Below are 19,049 nucleotides of genomic sequence, written 5' to 3'. Positions count from 1 at the left end.
TATCAGCGGCTGTCTCTCCAAGCCAACATTAACATGCATCGAAATTGTGCTGGCAGCACTGCAGTTGATTAAATCAGTTTCCCAAAGGAGAATTCATATTAAAAAATCGCAATGAGTAAGCTGATAAATAAATAATTTACAATCTAAACTAATCAACAAACAGTGATGTATAGCTTGTAATAAATCAGTATTGATATGTAAATGTTACCATGAATATGACCTAAATATTCGCTGTCACTTAGAAGTTTGAAAGGAGAGTTGTGTTAAAGCAATTATGCTACTTTTCATAGCATGAAACTTCCTACATTTTTTTGTATTTAATTTGGAAATTTGTTAAAAATCAAACTGCAATTGAAGGTAAAGCGTTCAACGATTGCAAGCAAACGTGTCTCCCTGCTCAAAAGATCACTGTGTGGTCGGCTCATCTGTTGGCGACCTTGAGCGAGTGGTGTCACATGGGTGACATCTCAATTTTATGAGTGCGGGCTACCTGACTTCACGGGGTGGTAGTGTCGGGGTACAGAGGGAAACGGGTGAAAGGGGGAATTACGGTAACGGGGGGGTAATGTGGGGGGGGGGGGGAGGACATTTGGACTGAATAGTACATTGCGATAGATTGACACAATCATAGGCTGAGAGAAATAGGAAGGTGTTTAGCCTGGACTTCAAGCAGGCTGGAGATAGCTATGTTGATGGCGAGGACGTAGGGGATTCCATTGAGTAGGATTAACAGCACCAGAGAAGCTGACTTGGTGTTTTTTTATAGTAGGCCTTGATTGTTGGAATAGAGAACATGTAGAGTTGCGTATAATGATGTGCGAGTGGAGAGACATGCAGGGATAAGTCCATGAACTTGTCGCTTATGTGGGATTAGATTGAGGGCCAGTAAATTAATGTGAAGGCGAGGATGACGAGGTTTAATTTACAAGTGGGGTTGAGGAAGCTTGTGAGATATTTTCCAATAATCTGATGTTTGGGGGTGAGGGATTTATATAGTTGCAATACTCAAGACAAAAGAAGATGAAGCTATGGATGAATATATTAGTCATGAAGTCAAACATGTAAATTATGTGTGTGGGATAGAGGAATGAATGTTACTTAGACAGGCATTGATTGGAGAGGCAACCAGATTTCGGAAATCTAGAGGACCATCTAAAGCCACATGATCGGATACTGTAAGATACAACCTTAGAGGTTAGGTATCAGCGTTTGCTCATACTGTGAGATGTGGCAGAGGCAAGAAAGCAATGGCATAGTGTGGTACCATTAGTGGCACAGGCCATGATGACTTTTAGACCTTGACCAAAGTGCCATTGGAAAATGGGTCATTTAAAAGTGACGCAGCATTGTGTTCTATGATTTTGTTGAGAAACTATGTTTAGCTGATGTGCATTTGTTAAAAAAGCACTCTCAATAATTATTCATGAGACGAAAAAACAAATAAGACAACACCGGCAGGAGTGTGCACTCTGCACACAACACGTGAGTACATAACATACAGAGATATGATCGTCCCCAATGATAGGAGAGATGGCTGCTATCTTTTCAACCCCGCATTTTATTTGCGTGGTCAACGACTTTAATGAATTGTTCAACACAATGTGACAGGCTTACGTGATTAATTCAACCTGATGTTTTTGCTACATCAACATTTTTTTCCTTACAGTTAGCAAACATTAATTAAAACGAGGTTGGTACAGAAAAAATTAGTTCGTCAATCAATCAACCAAGAGCAGCAAGATGAGAATTATATCCAAAATTTTCACCAACTGATATTTGTTCTGCTTCAACCTAAATAATTTCAGTCTTGTCAAAATAATAATTTGACACAGGGCAATACAATACAACATAACATCACAAACTATTTAATGCAATATGACTTAATTAGCCACAATACTCTATTGCATTTTTTTACACAATGTTTCTTCATAATAGACGTGCGTTTAAACTCAATTAAAGCACAGCAAAGGCCTCTTGACCACTGCTCGCTATATTTATCTCATTCTTTACAACCCCATGGGGAATGGTTGAGATCTTATAGCACGCAGTTTTGCATTCCTGCTGACAATGTCACTGTGGCTATGACATGTTAATCATATCGTGAGATCGTCTGCGGGCCTTTTACCCAGGGTTCATTTAAACGTGGCTCGTGCTGAAATTTACATTGTGTGCCATAAATATAGCATCGTGTATAAATTGATGCATTCGAAAAGAGATGATGAGGGCTGGTGCAAAACGGATATATAATGCACAACTGTTTGCAGTTCATGTGTGTTCATTTCTCAGGGGGATTCATCTGCAGCAGCCATTGGCAATTCACTGCCGGTTGATTTCCTCATCTCGCTGACGCGAATGTGCACGCTCATCTGCAGCTGAAATATGATGTCAATCTTGCGTAGCCCTAATTTCATTGCGTACACTGTTCCCTTTGGTCATTCCCTCGTGTACTTTGCTCATCACAACTGCCGTACATTTACTTGTTCAGTTCATTTGTTGATGTCCCTTGATGTGCCCAAGGGCGAGATGCTGAAGATGTGCGATTATTAATAGTATTGGTTCAATTATTTAAAATTAAAATATCAATATTGTTATCATAATTAACACATGAGCTCGTCAGGATGGATTGGGACGTTCCTTCCGCTACTCTTAAGATCTTTGACAAGTGGCTTTAGTTGGGCTGTTGGTGCTCCTGGCACTTTTCACCAAATTGTAAGACTCCTTAAAACATTGTCAGGTGTGAATTACCTAAGTTTCATCAACGCTTAGTTCCTAAATGCACTGGGTTGTAGAGATACTGACTTTTTTCTATCTTAACATCAATGTTATTAAAAGCAACGCATCCATTCACGTGCTTGACGCGTATCATGATGATCACTTCGTGTGGGCCACCGGAATGTGCCGCTGATGCACATTAGATTCTCCCCTTTTCGCTATTTTATAAAGTGGGAATTTTTCAATAGCGATTTTGTACAAACTACATTTGCTATTGATGTTAATTTGGCATTTTACAACAAGAGTTAAACACCTTTCATTTAATGTTGTATTTTGAATCTGTGGACGCATGCGATTGAGATACAGACATTTTCCTGTGAAATAAACCAAAAAAATAAAATAATTGTGTTGAAAATACCACCCAGATTAATCAAGTGTTACATATGGACATATGCAGATATTTGTTCATCTGCCTATATAATACGTTCTTAAAATGTGATACTGTAGATGTGAAAAGTTGTAACATTTGAAAAAACCACAACATTAATTCATATTTTAAAAAGTCTCAAAAAGAGTATTTAACATCCACCATAACAGTCCAACATTCCTTAATGGCTGACAAAATGAGCACAGCTTCGTCATAACTCAACAGTGGTTGTAATATGGACGGACTGTCCCTGCCAAAAGAATGTGAAATATTTACCAATGAAGCTGAGCAGCGCCCTTCACTCGTTTTGACAGGGAGACACTTTGACTTGAGGTTTTTGACTATATAGCAAATAGCACATTCTAGTAATTCAACACAAAATATATTTGCATATACGGCCATTAAACAATTAGATAAATGGGGAGCACGCTGTCCCACCAGCCGACTAAACTGTTTTACTTAATTATCATAGCAACTGCCCATAATTTACCAGGACACGCTGATGTGCAGGGCGTGTTCTCTGATGCCTGCCCATCACAGAAGGGCCCTCCGTTGAGAGGGGCTGGGTTGGTGCAGGTTCGGATTCTCTTCTGAGTGCCGCGGCCACACTTGCTGTTACAGGGCGCCCACTCATTCCACAGGGACCACCCCCCTTCCACTGGCGAGAAAAGCCAAACATGCAAGTTCAATTAACACCATCGACAACTGATGACATTCTAAACGTGCTACGCTTACCGATTGTGTTGAAGGTGTATTTACAACAACCCTAACTTTATTCTGTGTTTTATTCTTATACTTATTTAACCAGGAAAACCTGACTGAGTCTCAAGACTTCTTTTCAAGAGGGTCCTGCCAAATGTTGTATTATTGCAGTATGGGGCGATATTATTACGTGTAATCCCAATTGAGCAATTTACAGAAAATGTTTCAGTGTTGGGATGTTTTCCACGTATTGGTTGGCTACGTATGGTGCAAAGGAAGTTCGAAATACATACATATACCATTTGACATGTTTTTTAGGAAGGAAACCAGAAAACTTGGAGAAAACTCATTCAGAAAAGGTGGAGAACATACAACATATACTTCACATATATAACTGTAATTTATCTTCACAATTTTTCAGGCTCATTTGTAAAAGAAATGTTTAACCTTTTTCTGTTGTTCGTTTCCATCGGTTATTATCTTTACTATGTCAACAGAAAATTTGAAATAATTCTTTGTTTTTATTAACCGTGAAATAAATGCTGCATGCTTCACAGTGGACGTTAAAAATTCCGTCACGTTATTTTAAAATTAGTAGGCCATGCATGTTGATATCATCGTCCAAATTTGCCAAATTCGAAAAATTACCTACCAATTATCTAATTGGGTAACATCACCCTCTGCTGGCACCATATACCCATGTGTGGAACAGTCATTTGTGAACACCTCATGCTGTAAGAACAGTGCCGGATTATCCTAGTAGCAAAAATAGCATATGCCACACTTTCAAGGGCCTCGTGCTAAATGCTTTCAAGCTATCAATTCCGGTTCCGTGATTCTGCACTTGCTCTATCACTATAGTATTATACTGCCTTCAACTTTTATGAACGACTGGGTGTTTAAGGTTAGCGATTTGTCGTATTATCTGGCTGTATAGCAAATGAAAAAAATACAATTACTTTACTATGCAAGTAAAAAAATGTATGTGTTTTAATATTTACGTGTTTTTTTTTTAATCAGGGCCCCTAAATAAAGATGCTACAGGCTCCGCACTAGCTTAATCCGGCACTGTGTAAGAAAATACCAGACGTACTCATTATTTCATTTGATTTATATCTCCAAGTACATTTTCATGAAATACCTTCTAATGTCACGGAGAGGGTATCTTCTTTCTAAACTATTATTCTTATTATTATTCTATTGTGTTGCTTAGTTTAATGAGCAGGTTGGAGTGCTTTTGAAAAATCTAATTTTATAAGGAAGAGCATGATTCAATCGGTGCATATTACATGCTACGACATATGAATCATAAACTTGGCCAATGACAAATAAAATGAAAATATTAAAGGTTTTACAAGGAAGCATGTTTCTCATCTTCACCAACCAGCACTGGCCAGTTGTATGAAGATTGGTCAAATAACCTCCATGGTGTGTAGAGGCCCTTCTCTGGCCGTGGATTAGCATAGGGCTTAATGTCGTGTAAATTCTGGATACGGCAAGGAGGGTATACATGTGTCGTTAAACCTACCACCACCCGACTCAGCCAATTAGTAAGGTTTGTCAAGTAAAAAGAACATGCCAATTCGTTACTAGTTTACGTGGCAAACCTGGCTGTGTCGGGTGGTGGCGAGTTTAACGACACATTTATATATTTACGCAATCTAGCACAAAAAAAACCTGTCTTATCAATATTGGTCACGAAAGCTTACGTGTTAAACTGAGCAAGGAGTGTGTTGGCACGTTGGTTAGCACACTGCGTTTCAACCCGGTGACCTGAGTTCAATTCCAAACCATGGCCAACATCAGTGGGGAGTGATATGTCAACTCGTTCTGGGTACTCGTCATCACTGACCCATGCTCTACCGTGGCGACATATGATCATAAAACCATCGTATCTGACATGGAATAGGGAGGCTTTCATCCAGCAGTGCATTGAAAGGAGGCTGTAAATTATTATTATTTGCTGTAGATAGTAAACGTAGTAATGGTGATATCAACCTATCCCATCAGTATAGAGGGGAATATAGCACCATAACTCAATGCAGGCACCCGGTACAGTAAAATGAACATAAACATACGGCACATGCCGACCTTCATTAAGGGCGGTAAAAATATAACCTTCGTTTAACAGAAGCTGCCCACGTATGTGAAATTTTGTGGCATGGATCAATTTTATTGGCGGCTCTGTTTTAAAAAAAGAGTCTGCTTTTGCAGGTTGTGTTGTTTTTTTTATTTTCAGGACATAGAGCTATTGTACATAGGTGGTGGATATGGTAGGTTAAATGGGAGGAGCTTCCTACGTGTGGATGTGATGCATTAAACTATGTTATAGCCTATACATACAGTGAGGGGAAAAAAGTATTTGATCCCCTGCTGATTTTGTACGTTTGCCCACTGACAAAGAAATGATCAGTCTATAATTTTAATGGTAGGTTTATTTGAAAAGTGAGAGACAGAATAACAACAACAAAATCCAGAAAAACGCATGTCAAAAATGTTATATATTGATTTGCATTTTAATGAGGGAAATAAGTATTTGACCCCCTCTCAATCAGAAAGATTTCTGGCTCCCAGGTGTCTTTTATACAGGTAACGAGCTGAGATTAGGAGCACACTCTTAAAGGGAGTACTCCTAATCTCAGCTTGTTACCTGAATAAAAGACACCTGTCCCCAGAAGCAATCAATCAGATTCCAAACTCTCCACCATGGCCAAGACCAAAGAGCTCTCCAAGGATGTCAGGGACAAGATTGTAGACCTACACAAGGCTGGAATGGGCTACAAGACCATTGCCAAGCAGCTTGGTGAGAAGGTGACAACAGTTGGTGCAATTGTTCGCAAATGGAAGAAACACAAAAGAACTGTCAATCTCCCTCGGCCTGGGGTTCCATGCAAGATCTCACCTCGTGGAGTTGCAATGATCATGAGAACGGTGAGGTATCAGCCCAGAACTACACGGGAGGATCTTGTCAATGATCCCAAGGCAGCTGGGACCATAGTCACCAAGAAAACAATTGGTAACACACTACGCCGTGAAGGACTGAAATCATGCAGTGCCCGCAAGGTCCCCCTGCTCAAGAAAGCACATATACATGTCCGTCTGAAGTTTGCTAATGAACATCTGAATGATTCAGAGGACAACTGGGTGAAAGTGTTGTGGTCAGATGAGACCAAAATGGAGCTCTTTGGCATCAACTCAACTCGCCATGTTTGGAGGAGGAAGAATGCTGCCTATGACCCCAAGAACACCATCCCCACCGTCAAATATGGAGGTGGAAACATTATGCTTTGGGGGTGTTTTTCTGCTAAGGGGACAGGACAACTTCACCGCATCAAAGGGACAAGGGACGGGGCCATGTACCATCAAATCTTGGGTGAGAACCTCCTTCCCTAAGCCAGGGGATTGAAAATGGGTTGTGGATGGGTATTCCAGCATGACAATGACCCAAAACACACGGCCAAGGCAACAAATGAGTGGCTCAAGAAGAAGCACATTAAGGTCCTGGAGTGGCCTAGCCAGTCTCCAGACCTTAATCCCATAGAAAATCTGTGGAGGGAGCTGAAGGTTCAAGTTGCCAAACGTCAGCCTCGAAACCTTAATGACTTGGAGAAGATCTGCAAAGAGGAGTGGGACAAAATCCCTCCTGAGATGTGTTCAAACCTGGTGGCCAACTACAAGAAACGTCTGACCTCTGTGATTGCCAACAAGGGTTTTGCCACCAAGTACTAAGTCATGTTTTGCAGAGGGGTCAAATACTTATTTCCCTTATTCAAATGCAAATCAATTCATAACATTTTTGACATGCGTTTTTCTGGATTTTGTTGTTTTATTATTCTGTCTCTCACTGTTCAAATAAACCTACCATTAAAATTATAGACTGATCATTTCTTTGTCAGTGGGAAAACCTACAAAATCAGCAGGGGATCAAATACTTTTTTCCCTCACTGTACCAGTGTCATGCCCAAAACCAGAATATTGAATTATGCAGAATTACAAATGTACGACAATATTTTTTCTTTCTGATAGCTTGCCAGTGCAACTCAGATCTATATTGAGCTGTAAAGGAGTCAAAATAAAAATGCCTAATGGCAATTATAGGTAAATAAAATGGAGTATTGGTGTAATGCTTTAATTATGTAAATATTTACATGTTCAATAAACTTAATTACATTGACAAAAGGTGAATTGAATCAAATAATACCACAAATGAATCAAAACAAGTTGTTAAAAACGTTATAACAATTTCCGGACGAATCCATACACAGATATAAACTTACTATTTTATTTATATCCGTATAGTCGAACCCTGGTTCAATTTAGGAGCATACAGCTTTGTGAGGCTGGTGTGAATGTAATGGTTACACCTTCTGCCTCGTTGTGACATGCGATATGACTAGCTGTCAAACAAACAGAAATGTAACTATTCCAAATTTTCACTGTTCTAAAGTTGAAGCCGATTTTTTTTGCACAGGGTCCAGTGAGAAATGTGTACATAGCTTCGATTACCAATGGAAATGTGCAAGTTTTTGTTTCAGTGCCATAAAAAATATGTTTTTTTCCATGGGTCATATATTTTAATGTTGTTACCAAATTTCAGACGATTCCCTTCATAGTCACGCCATTCTCATCTGACAGATACAATCGCAAGTGTGACACGAATATAAGTAACTGCATACACCATTTACTGCCCTTGTGTACTCACTGTTTCGAGTTTATATGAAAACGACTGATCATAATTGTTGTGGGATGACCTGTGGAAGAGTCCTCATCTACATCGTACGAACTGGTTTGCCAGGTCTGAGGGAGTGTTACAATCTCAATCACGCCACGTGCCAAAGTGTCACTGCACACTTCATTATCCAACATCTACCTCCATTACCATTTTTTCAATCGCATTTGATTCACAATGTGACACGTGATGCAATGCATTTGCTGAAGCATTGCAGCCTCTCACTCGATGGCAAAAGCCTATTCCTTCTTTGCAATCTGACCCATTTTATCTCTCTTGGAACACATGATATATGGAGATTAAGTAAAACATAAGTAAGAAACCAGCCATAAAATCTACATGTCTGCAAATGGATGCCGCATGATGTATACCAACTAAACTCATGATCTTAATCATACACAAATCCCGAGCCTTGTACCAAGGCCCAGTTACATTAACAGAACACTTAATGTTTCCATGGAAAAAAAAACCTTGCAGAATTTCTCCATTATCAGTTACACATAAGTTTACAGAACAAGACATTGGTAAAGAATGGTGGAAGGTATTTGAAAGCACCTGTCAAGAAATGACCACATTGCCATATGCCTGCTGTAAAATATTGCTGACACGTTTCCTTTCCCAGTTATTTATGAGCTTCAGGCTTTGGTGGTGACTGCAGAAAATCTCTGAAAAAGTGAGGAAAGGCCTATCCATCATTCATTAAATAAAGTCCTTGCGAGAGGGGACCACTTGTTCCAAATCCGTGGCTTTAAACTGATTTCCATGAGCCTAGCATTCCCGATGAAAAGCCACTCCTGTGGTTGAAAACAAGTGGTTTAATTTTGAGCGAATGCACTAGACCAGGTTGTTTTGCACAATTATGTTTCAGGATGTAATCGCGCGTCTGTCTTGGTGCAATGTTAAATTGATACTGCCATCTCACACGGCTTTAATAAAATACAGATATAACTTGACTTGGCAGGTTGGAGAAATATATATAATTTGTATTTCTCTCTTACACCATATAACACATGGTTTCGTTCATAACATATGATATGCTCTGTTAAAAAAAATGCATGAATATAATAACATTACTATTTTGTTAAAAGGAGCTATGGAAAGTATAACGCTTAAAGCTTTCGTGACTGCAAGGAGCGCCTTGACAAAAGAATTAGCATATTTCAATCCCAAATTCTATGCTAATTCCTTTGTCAAGGCGCTCTGTTTCTTCTCACACAGCTTAAAGGTCGCGGTCTGAGCTTGGCTGTGTTCGCTCCAGCGCTGTCCTCCAGACAGTCTCGTCCCTTCACCTGATGAAGGCCGCTTGTGTTGTGGCCGAAACGTCGTGAGAATTTTATTGTGTTATTTTATTTTATCAATTTATTATTTTATTCTCATTCTACGTGACTTCACCGAAAGAACCAAAGAAGAAGTATAACGCTGCTAAGGCACAATAGATTAGATAAGTCAAATGCTAAAGAAATTATATGATGATGGGACTCAGGACTTTGGTTTGCATAGTAGAGAGGCATTATTCAAATAGGGACTTTGTCACATTGGTTTTTAAAAAAACAAGCATTCTTTGTGTTTGATGCCTGCATAAACGATATATTTCAATTAACTTCAACTTCATTTTATGAAGCAGCTTATCATAGGAATTGCCACCTAAAATCACTTTACAAGGTTATAATAATCCAAGGGTAAGGTTGCAGTAAAAAAACAATCTATAAACCCACCTACAAGTATCTATAAACGAGTGTAATTTACATAAGAAAAATGATCAATTCGACAATATAGGTTTCGAAATAAGCTAGAGCGGAACAGAGATCGTGGATATGTAATAAATATGACATGGGTAGTCATGCTACAAAAGGAAGGCTAGAACGAACAGAGGCATCTTAAATTTATACTTAAAAACATAGACGTGGCCTATCTAACAGTTACTGGTAGCAAGTCCCAGAGAAGGGGTGCATTATACCTGTAAGATATTTTATGCATAAGAGGAACAAGCAAACCAGAATCAGAGAATATCAGGTGCTGCATTGGAGCATACGGAGTTAGTAGATCGCTGTGGTATGCAGGACCAATGCTGTGAAGGGATCGGTATGTAAGAAGCAGATTTTGTATGCTACTCTTGACTGGATAGGCAGCCAATGGAGACTAGCTGTGTGTGGTGTGATGCGATCACGGTGCTTACTTCTCATAAGGATCCTGGCCACTTTGCTTGGCATCAGCTAACATGTAGAGCTTCACGTGTGAGTGCCTTGAAAGGGTTCAAAAGTCTCAAAGGAGTTGAATCAGCCCTCTGATATGGGCCATATCCCTTAAAGCCAACCAGCCATCTCCAGGAACAGATATTTCTTATAAATCTCACACATCATAGTAATCCAAAGGCAAATACTCAATACTACATTCCCATGTAAATGGATAAATCGGCATAATATTCCGCCTTATGTGCGGGGTTGGTCTCTTCATAAGTAACCAATGTTGACTTGCCCCAACGTGATACTACTTCATGAACCCCAGAAGGATAATGGGTTCAGTCATCCCCTGAAAAATAATTTTTACTTACAAACGTGTTATTGGGAGTAATTTGTTCTACCAACAGTGCCCATACCTGTCAAACCATATGGTTTACCCGTATTTTTGTAAAGGGAAATTGAGTTTTCAGGTCCATACGGCATACAGCCGTTTCAATCGGGCAAAAATAATGTGTTTTGTCTATTTGTTTGTGTTTTTCCCTTGTGATGATACTTTGTAGAATGAACGTTGATATTTATAAGGGCACGGGGTAACCAATAAGGTCTCAATTTGTCTGTAATAAGGTAGGCACTGATAAGGGGTTGACAGGTATAAAGTGCCACATTGGCAAATATCATATGAGTGAGATAATAATCAGTCAGGTCTCATCAAATTGATCTAGAAATTAACAAAATCACGTTTAAAAGATTTAAATGGCGCATTATCATGGTGAACACACCACAGTGATAACCAGGTCAGCCACTGGATTCGAACCGCGAACGTGCTACCACTGGGCCACGTCACACCGCCCCAAAGTGAGCATGGTAGAGAGGCTAAGAGCCAAAAGGTTGTAAATGCTGCACTTATCTTGAATTCTCTTCTTGATGCAATGGATTGTCATATATGGAATGGTGGTGACAATGTTTGTGCTGCAACTGCACCTTTAGATGGAACCCATCCATATTTTACCAGGACGGAGTAGGTTGTTTCATTTATATCAGCGCTGCCTTGCATATTATCATCTCGCATCTTGCTGTCTCGCATGCCTGCCACTTTGCATCATGCCAATGGCATGTTCACTGGTGTATAAAGTCGCTATTCGGTGCTTTTTAAAAAAAGCATAACACTTCAAGCGACGCAACTCTAGTTCTACTCAAAACATTTTGGGAAGAATCTCAGCATTGGGTGATTGCATGACACCTTCCTTCCATTTCTGATCAGAGTGTCGGTTACTCAACGTGACTCGTACAGACTGGACGTTAAAGCCTCCACCAACCTTAGTGCGAGTCTCCACAGGGAGCTGATGCAATGAATGAACGCTGTTGCTGTACAGCAGCATTAGCACTATTTATCCATTTCACTGCTAAATAGCCTCACAGCATATTTGAGAAGCTCCTCTAACCCACACACACACCTTCCAGATTCTAACTAAATGCAAATGTAAATCCTCTCATTGAAAAAAATAAGTAAACACTGTAATTGTGAAAATACAAGTTAAGCGGTCTGACCTGACAAATATTGCAATTATGATCATTTCAATTATAGTCGTGTGATTCGTCTAAATTATTCATGCAACCAAATAGAAAGCTGTTATTAGAGGAAGTAAGGATGTTGTTTTCTTAACACGTTTATTTCACCCTCACATTACAATTACATCTGTGTATTTGCATGTTTGCATAGATCTAAGCATACGGTGGCATAAATGTACTCTTGATTATGAATGTTATCTGCAAGATTAAATAATAAAGGGGACATAATTTATTATACATTATTTTGCATGGCGATGTAGAAGCAAGAAATTATTGAGACATTCTAACCATATATACAGTATAGCATGGCTTAATATTTATCACGTACAGATCACACAGGGTTGAGAAATAATCAGCCTAGGGAAGCATTTTAAACAGTGAGTTATCCAGACACATTACAAAAACTCTGCTATCTCATGCCAAACACCTGTAAAAAATTGCACAAACAATGCACTATTTCACAAGATAGGTGTCTACACATTAGACCTAAGCCATGATGCAAATTGAAGTCACAAGATAACTTGCTTCACTAGCTTTTCCCTACACTGGCATTAGTCATACTCCCACGGAGACGGGTGATGAGAAGTCATGGAAGATTGAGCGATGAAACAGGATACAATCCAGGCAATGGAGATAGATGGTGCATTCTGCAGCCATCACATTCAAATTGCAGGAAAGACATCTATACAGCAAAATCGCTAAAATCAGAAGTTGGTGCTTCAGAATAGGAGTTGAATACTTAAACACATTCCTTCGGAGGGAGCTGGTAGGAACGTTGGGTTGCTCGGTCAATGGCCAGGGTCAACGGCGGCACCACGTGGTGTATTCCGCAAATATGGCCGACTGTGAGGGCGGGCACAAGCCGGCGTGAAGGGTGGGGACCGAGTGGGGAGCTGGGATGGTGTAGAGAAAAAAAAAGCTGTTCCTAAAAAAAGACTACAATACCCACGAATTGGCGGCTTATAATGTAGATAAGTAAATAGCACCAGAGGGGGTTATGGCTGTCGAGTTAAAGAAAAAACGTGATTAAACTAATCGTTTTAATCGTTCGTAACGTATCACAAACAATCACAAAATAATATGTAAAACAGCCAGCATTATGAGCAACATTGTATAGCACCAAGTATCATAATTAACCCGTTCAGCCACTGTTTGTGGCTGAATTGTCGCTGAACAGGTTAATAGTATAGCCACCACTGCCCCGGCTATGGCCTACTCTTGTAAATTATATCAGAGGATAGTTGATGCCTACTGTGAAGCAGACGGCATGTAGCATTATTACGATTATTATACACTGCAGTATGGATGTATGTGGAACTTCTTTAGGCACAGTACGTAGCCAACCGTGTTAATCGGAGGTGCATGATATTAAATCGGGACCATCACTGGATTCGAACTGTGAACCTTTGCAATAAGCGTCGAACACGACTGATGGGCCGCATCATTGCAAGGGTCAGAGTTCGAGCAGGATTCACGGTAAACAAAAGCAGTTCATGTTGATATGCATTTTGTTTGGCATTTGACATTTGATTAGTTTTTTTGTTAACACTGCCTTTGTCCGTGCTCTGAGTTGTAGGGCTGCTTCAGCTCTCTAGACAGTGCCTGCTCGGTCTTGTGATCAAAGTAAAAACAAATTAAGGTGTATCCCTGCTCAAACAAGCAATAGTGTGCATCCATCTTTGTTTGTGGCCATGAGTCGTAGAAATTCTACAGTTACACGGCAGGAATTAGTCTCTCCGCATCACGGATTAAATTAAAATCCACTGCTTGGTGAAGGCCATTGTGTAGGTCAAGAGGATTATTGGACAATACTGCACGACGCTGGTCAATCTGGGTTCATGAAGGGGGGGGGGGACTCAGACACGTTAACATATCACCTGCCATAGCGCCGCTACTCAAACATTCCTGTAATTGGCAAAATTTAAATATGAATACACATGCATGATTGGGTGTACTTCCCACGTGAAATTGTGTGTATCCATTCAAAAATAAATAATGACTTAAAGCTTTATATCTGTTGTAATTCTTCATTCTGAATGCACATTGTAAAATATATTAAAAACTATTTTTGCACTTGTAAGAAATTACAAATAATCTCACTCAACAACTTGGGTTACCAGAGCCTCCAGCCCAGCATTTCCCAAGCTGTTTTAAAAGGAATCAACTGCCACAATCACACTGTGTTTTTCTTAATTAAATGTTTAGGTGAGTGCAATGCGAGGCCTCTTTTTGTGATTCCTGCCAGGATACATTCCTTAACCCCATTTAGGGAGCTCTGCTCGGGACTGCACTCTCGTCGGTTGTGCAGATGACTGAGTTATCCACTCTCTGCCTATCTGCTGAATAAGCCTTCAGGGTTGGGCAAAGCTAAATTAAATGCAAAACCAATTTTATGCAATGGCGTTTTTATATATAGAGTTACAGGTGATGAGAATCCAGTTTTATCTCAGGTGGAGGCTCGTGAATCAAATCTCAGGATCTCGGCAGTGCTGGCTCACTGCTCTGAAAGATATTAGTCCCCCGAGCCACCTGACTGCTTTGTTTTATGCGATTTTATATTAGACATCGCCAAACAGAAATCCACATGTAAAGCAACAGATAGGCAATGCGGTACACAGTTGTAATCAAATGAGTATCGTCATGTTCACGAGGCACCTACGTTCAGGGTTAATAGGCAGTCAGTAGATGACAGCACAGAGAGTAGGCTGCTTGGTTGTCTGTTTCGATAACTTTAAAAGCGTCAGTGCTACTCTCTTAGGTTTTGTTTGTAGGTAGCATGATTTCCTTCACGAAGGAATAGCGGTAACATCTGTAAGCAGGACTATCATAAGTCTGGAGGCTCTGCACTAATAATCGTGATGTCCTTTGACCAGGAAGGTTCATTTTGTCTTCAAGCCTCTCGATCAGAAAGACCCTACTTGGGATTATTTGGTCAATTGTTTAAGGATAATGTTTTTAGAAAACCAGAGTAAACGGAGAAGATCTACAAATACAAGGAGATAACATGACTTATAAACCTACTTGCTCTCCTGCCACATAATAGCACTGCAGATCCGGAGTCTCGTGCCTTATTTGCATGCCAATTTAAATATAGACCTGAGTCATGCTGGGCTGTTCGTGGAATACGTGGTTCCATGGGTTCAGCCACTTCCTTCAGTCCAACATGCCTCCTCCTCCATCACCTACACGGCTGGAGGGAAGCAATTGTAGCTTTTTTCAAATAGGATTTGACACATGGTCCGGTTTGCATTCACTATCTAAAACAGGGCCATATTCTTATTTAAATAAAAATGGTACTCATATTAACCTATGTGAGAGACGCAATTTACAGCATGTCTTTTCCACGATGACCCCATGACATCAGAACCGCTTCCAAAGGCTGCCCAGCTAAAAGCGGGTGGTCCCCTTGGCAGAGTAAATTAAATGGCAGAGCACATGGCCCCCGTTAGATCTCACTTGGCTGGGTGAGGCCCGCCTTGGGAATTCAGGCTTGGCCCAGCTGGCCCAGTTAGTGAACCAGACCGGACCTACTATTAAATGGTCATAGATACACCGAGTGCTGCGGTCGGCAAACAAAATAACAAGAACAGCCTTTTTTTTCAAATTCGGTAAAAAAACTCAACATTTCAAGAGCCGCACAATGCATGTGAATAGGAGACGGTGGTCCTTAGTGAACAACATCACAAAGCAGTCCCTTAAAAAGCCACATGTGGCTCCGGAACCCCAGGTTGCTGACCCCCTGACCTAGCGTGACCTTTCTAGAAAAAAAAGAGAGAGGTTCTTAAATTTCGTGTTAGCGAGGCACGTGCTATGCGTGCGGCACCACCACTCACCGTACACGGTGACAGTGGCGGTGGAGCTCCGGCGCTTGGCCACGAGGTTCTTGGCCACGCATGTGTAGTTGGCGCTGTCTGACAGTCGCGCCTGCTTAATGATCAGATTGTGGTCCGCCGTGATGTGGAAGTTCGAGTCCTCCTCCGGGTCGATGAGCATCTCATTCTTAAGCCATTCAACCTGCGCATAGATCATACAAATCCTTACAGCATCGTATTTCTAAAGTAATTTGGGATCGGTTACGTTTTTCCTCTGGAAATGTATCATTGCATGTCAAATGGAAACTGCATTCGAAATGCACTTTTCCTTGTCTTAAGATGATCTACTACAAATAAATTAGGTTTACAAGACTGATAATGGAATACAATGAAGTCATAGTCCATTGTACAAAACAAATAACATTAACAACCTCTTTAGCCACTGCAAGCTGATACGGATTTTTGTGTGTGGCCATTATGACTAATATACGTGGAATGAGGACGCGGTTAGGATATCCGTCATTGGGTTGGAACCTGAGCCCAATGATGTTCATTTTCCTTTATGCTGCAAGAGAAGTAACTCCCCTGCTGAAAATGCTGATTATCTTTGAACAATTCAAAGTGTTCTATCTGATCGTCTTTTGAAAAACTGCATGTCGCTGCTGTGGGATTTGAGGTATAATGCACTCGTTGCCTGAAAACCTATTTTTTTTTATTGCGAATCCACAGTAAATGTCCTTTCCACACCTACGCAAAGGGTAGGCAATTCGATCTGCTGCCCATTATTTAACCAGGTGACAGCCCATTTAGATTCATTATCATTTTTGCTAAGCAGACCCAATAAACCAGAAAGCTATCATATTTTTTGTATAATTTAGTTGTGAGACATTTATTATATAGGGATTTGGAACATACTACTGGCAAGAAATGGCCCACTCTTTCGAGTTTTGCCACAGGGCCTTAAATGCACACTTTACAAAAGGCAGTACTGTACAATCAGGTTAGTCTATGGAATTGAATGAAAAAACGTGAGCTCACTCATTGGCAGATATGCTAACCAAAGGGATACCCGGTCATCCAAATCTAATCTAACTATTTGAAATGCCTGATCCATGTACAGAGCTTATGAAAGCCATATGCAGATCAGGACAAGGATTAAACTGTGTTTATTTAATGTAGAAAGATTCTGCATAAACTGGCTTTGGCGTGTCCGCTACACAGCAATCCTTTTATTTATGAAATAATATGAATTACTGTGACCAAATTAATAACTGCAGATATCGCCAGAAAACTCTGGTCTGCAGTACGATTTCAATTTGACAAAGACAGTACAATATTACAGAGCCCTATGTAGAAAATGAACCCACAATACGAATATGGTATATCCACCATTTCCTTACAGACATAAATTAAGATGAATGCCATCAATCACTAATTTGACTTGAATGTGAATTTTAGGCATATATATGGGAATATACAACTATTTAGGTTGCAGTGAGGAATAAACAAACAAGACATTTAAAATGTTTGGGCCATATACTGTACAGTATTTATTGTTTTGTTTTCAGGGTCAATTTAAATATCCTGTGAAGTGAAAGAATATATATTTAAAAATCCTAAAATAGTTTTTTTTTATGTAATTATGTGCACAAGAGATAGTCTAGAATTTGTGATAATGTGATCTCGGGAATATACATCTCCTACACGTAATAATATTGACACAAACACTCCTTATGTGAATAAACAAAATCCACTACATAGTAAATGCATTAAAGATTAACTTCAATTGGCTGTGATAGTTTCACATTATCTGATTCTGAAATAACCTTAATGGGAGTCGAGATTTGTTGAAAAGCAAGTAAAAAATGTTAGCCAACAAGTACTATCATATGTGGGTCACCTATGCCAATGCGTACCACTGTCAGTAGAGGTGTCAAAAGTCAAGGCTTCGTGTCAAAGACAGTGTGCATCGTTGGCATTTTCAAAGCGGCGCTATGTATTGCAAATAACAAATGCCTTCATCTTCCGAATATGGCCTACGTAGTGTTTTCTCATCAATTTTTAATCATAGTGGTGCAACTCAAGTGTGAAGTACGGCTAGCATGATTTACAACATGCATAGAGCTTTTAATGTGCATTATCTGTGAGAATATGGGGATGGCGATAATTTATTTTAAAGAGTGAATTTACGAGTGAGCAAAGCATGCTGTTTATCATAATTGGATGCAGCATAAAAAAATATTGTAGAAATATTTGGATGGTCATTTTAGTAATAATGTTTACTTATTATTGTTAATTTAGCAAATATGTTCGGTTGCTAAATGAAGTGCTGTAAAATATAAAGCATCCCATGACAAAGTCACACGCACAAGGGCTGAAATGGTAACAACTATAATGTATTGAACAAAACGTCGACATGTAAATGCAATATATGTAGAAAAATATAGCAATATTAATTTACATTTAAGTTTGTTGGAAAATTACTTTCCATTTGCATAGTAATATCAAATATGCAATCATTTCCATCCAAAATTTATTTAAATTTCCATGCATCACGTACAATCATGCACCACCATACTGGCTTGTATTTTAAGGAAATTTTTGATGGCATGCACCACCAAAAAAATATTTAATAATTTACAAAGAAATATGAACCAATACACGCATTAGCACAAGCTATAAACACATATCTGCAGACACACAGACACAGAGAAATTATAAAGTACAATTCCACTATAAAACACACAATTCTACTGGGCAAATCACATTTTGCGAGTTCTGTGGAATTTCTTGCAGGCCTTGGAAATGACTGTCTGTTCCGTGTGTGCACAGTGCTTGAAATAGAGGATGCAATAAGTCAGAGTTACCTTCTAATTTCCCACTACAGTCACGGTAACCTGGCGGTCAATGAGTCCCCC

General features: G+C 39.7%; 1 protein-coding gene across 3 annotated transcripts in view; it reads right to left on the bottom strand.

The window, feature by feature from the left end:
• The window catches only part of LOC116940228 (netrin receptor UNC5C), a 159,813-nt gene that overhangs the window by 64,676 nt on the left and 76,088 nt on the right, over positions 1-19,049 (bottom strand). For 2 of the 3 annotated variants that reach the window (XM_032949713.2, XM_032949711.2), the window contains exons 5-6: positions 16,153-16,333; positions 3,630-3,797 (exon numbers count right to left, since the gene is read on the bottom strand). In XM_032949713.2, the coding sequence (XP_032805604.2) occupies positions 3,630-3,797; positions 16,153-16,333 (349 nt within the window). The remainder of the gene's footprint in view (positions 1-3,629; positions 3,798-16,152; positions 16,334-19,049) is intronic. The other variant, XM_032949714.2, reaches the window with a different exon arrangement.

This window comes from Petromyzon marinus, chromosome 8 (genome assembly GCF_048934315.1).
Source record: "Petromyzon marinus isolate PM22_M1 ecotype Great Lakes invasive population chromosome 8, UKy_Petmar_22M1.pri1.0, whole genome shotgun sequence".
Classification (NCBI taxonomy): Eukaryota; Metazoa; Chordata; class Hyperoartia; order Petromyzontiformes; family Petromyzontidae; genus Petromyzon; species Petromyzon marinus.
The sequence above is the reverse complement of the archived record's forward strand: the minus strand, read 5'-3'. Positions and strand labels throughout refer to the sequence as shown.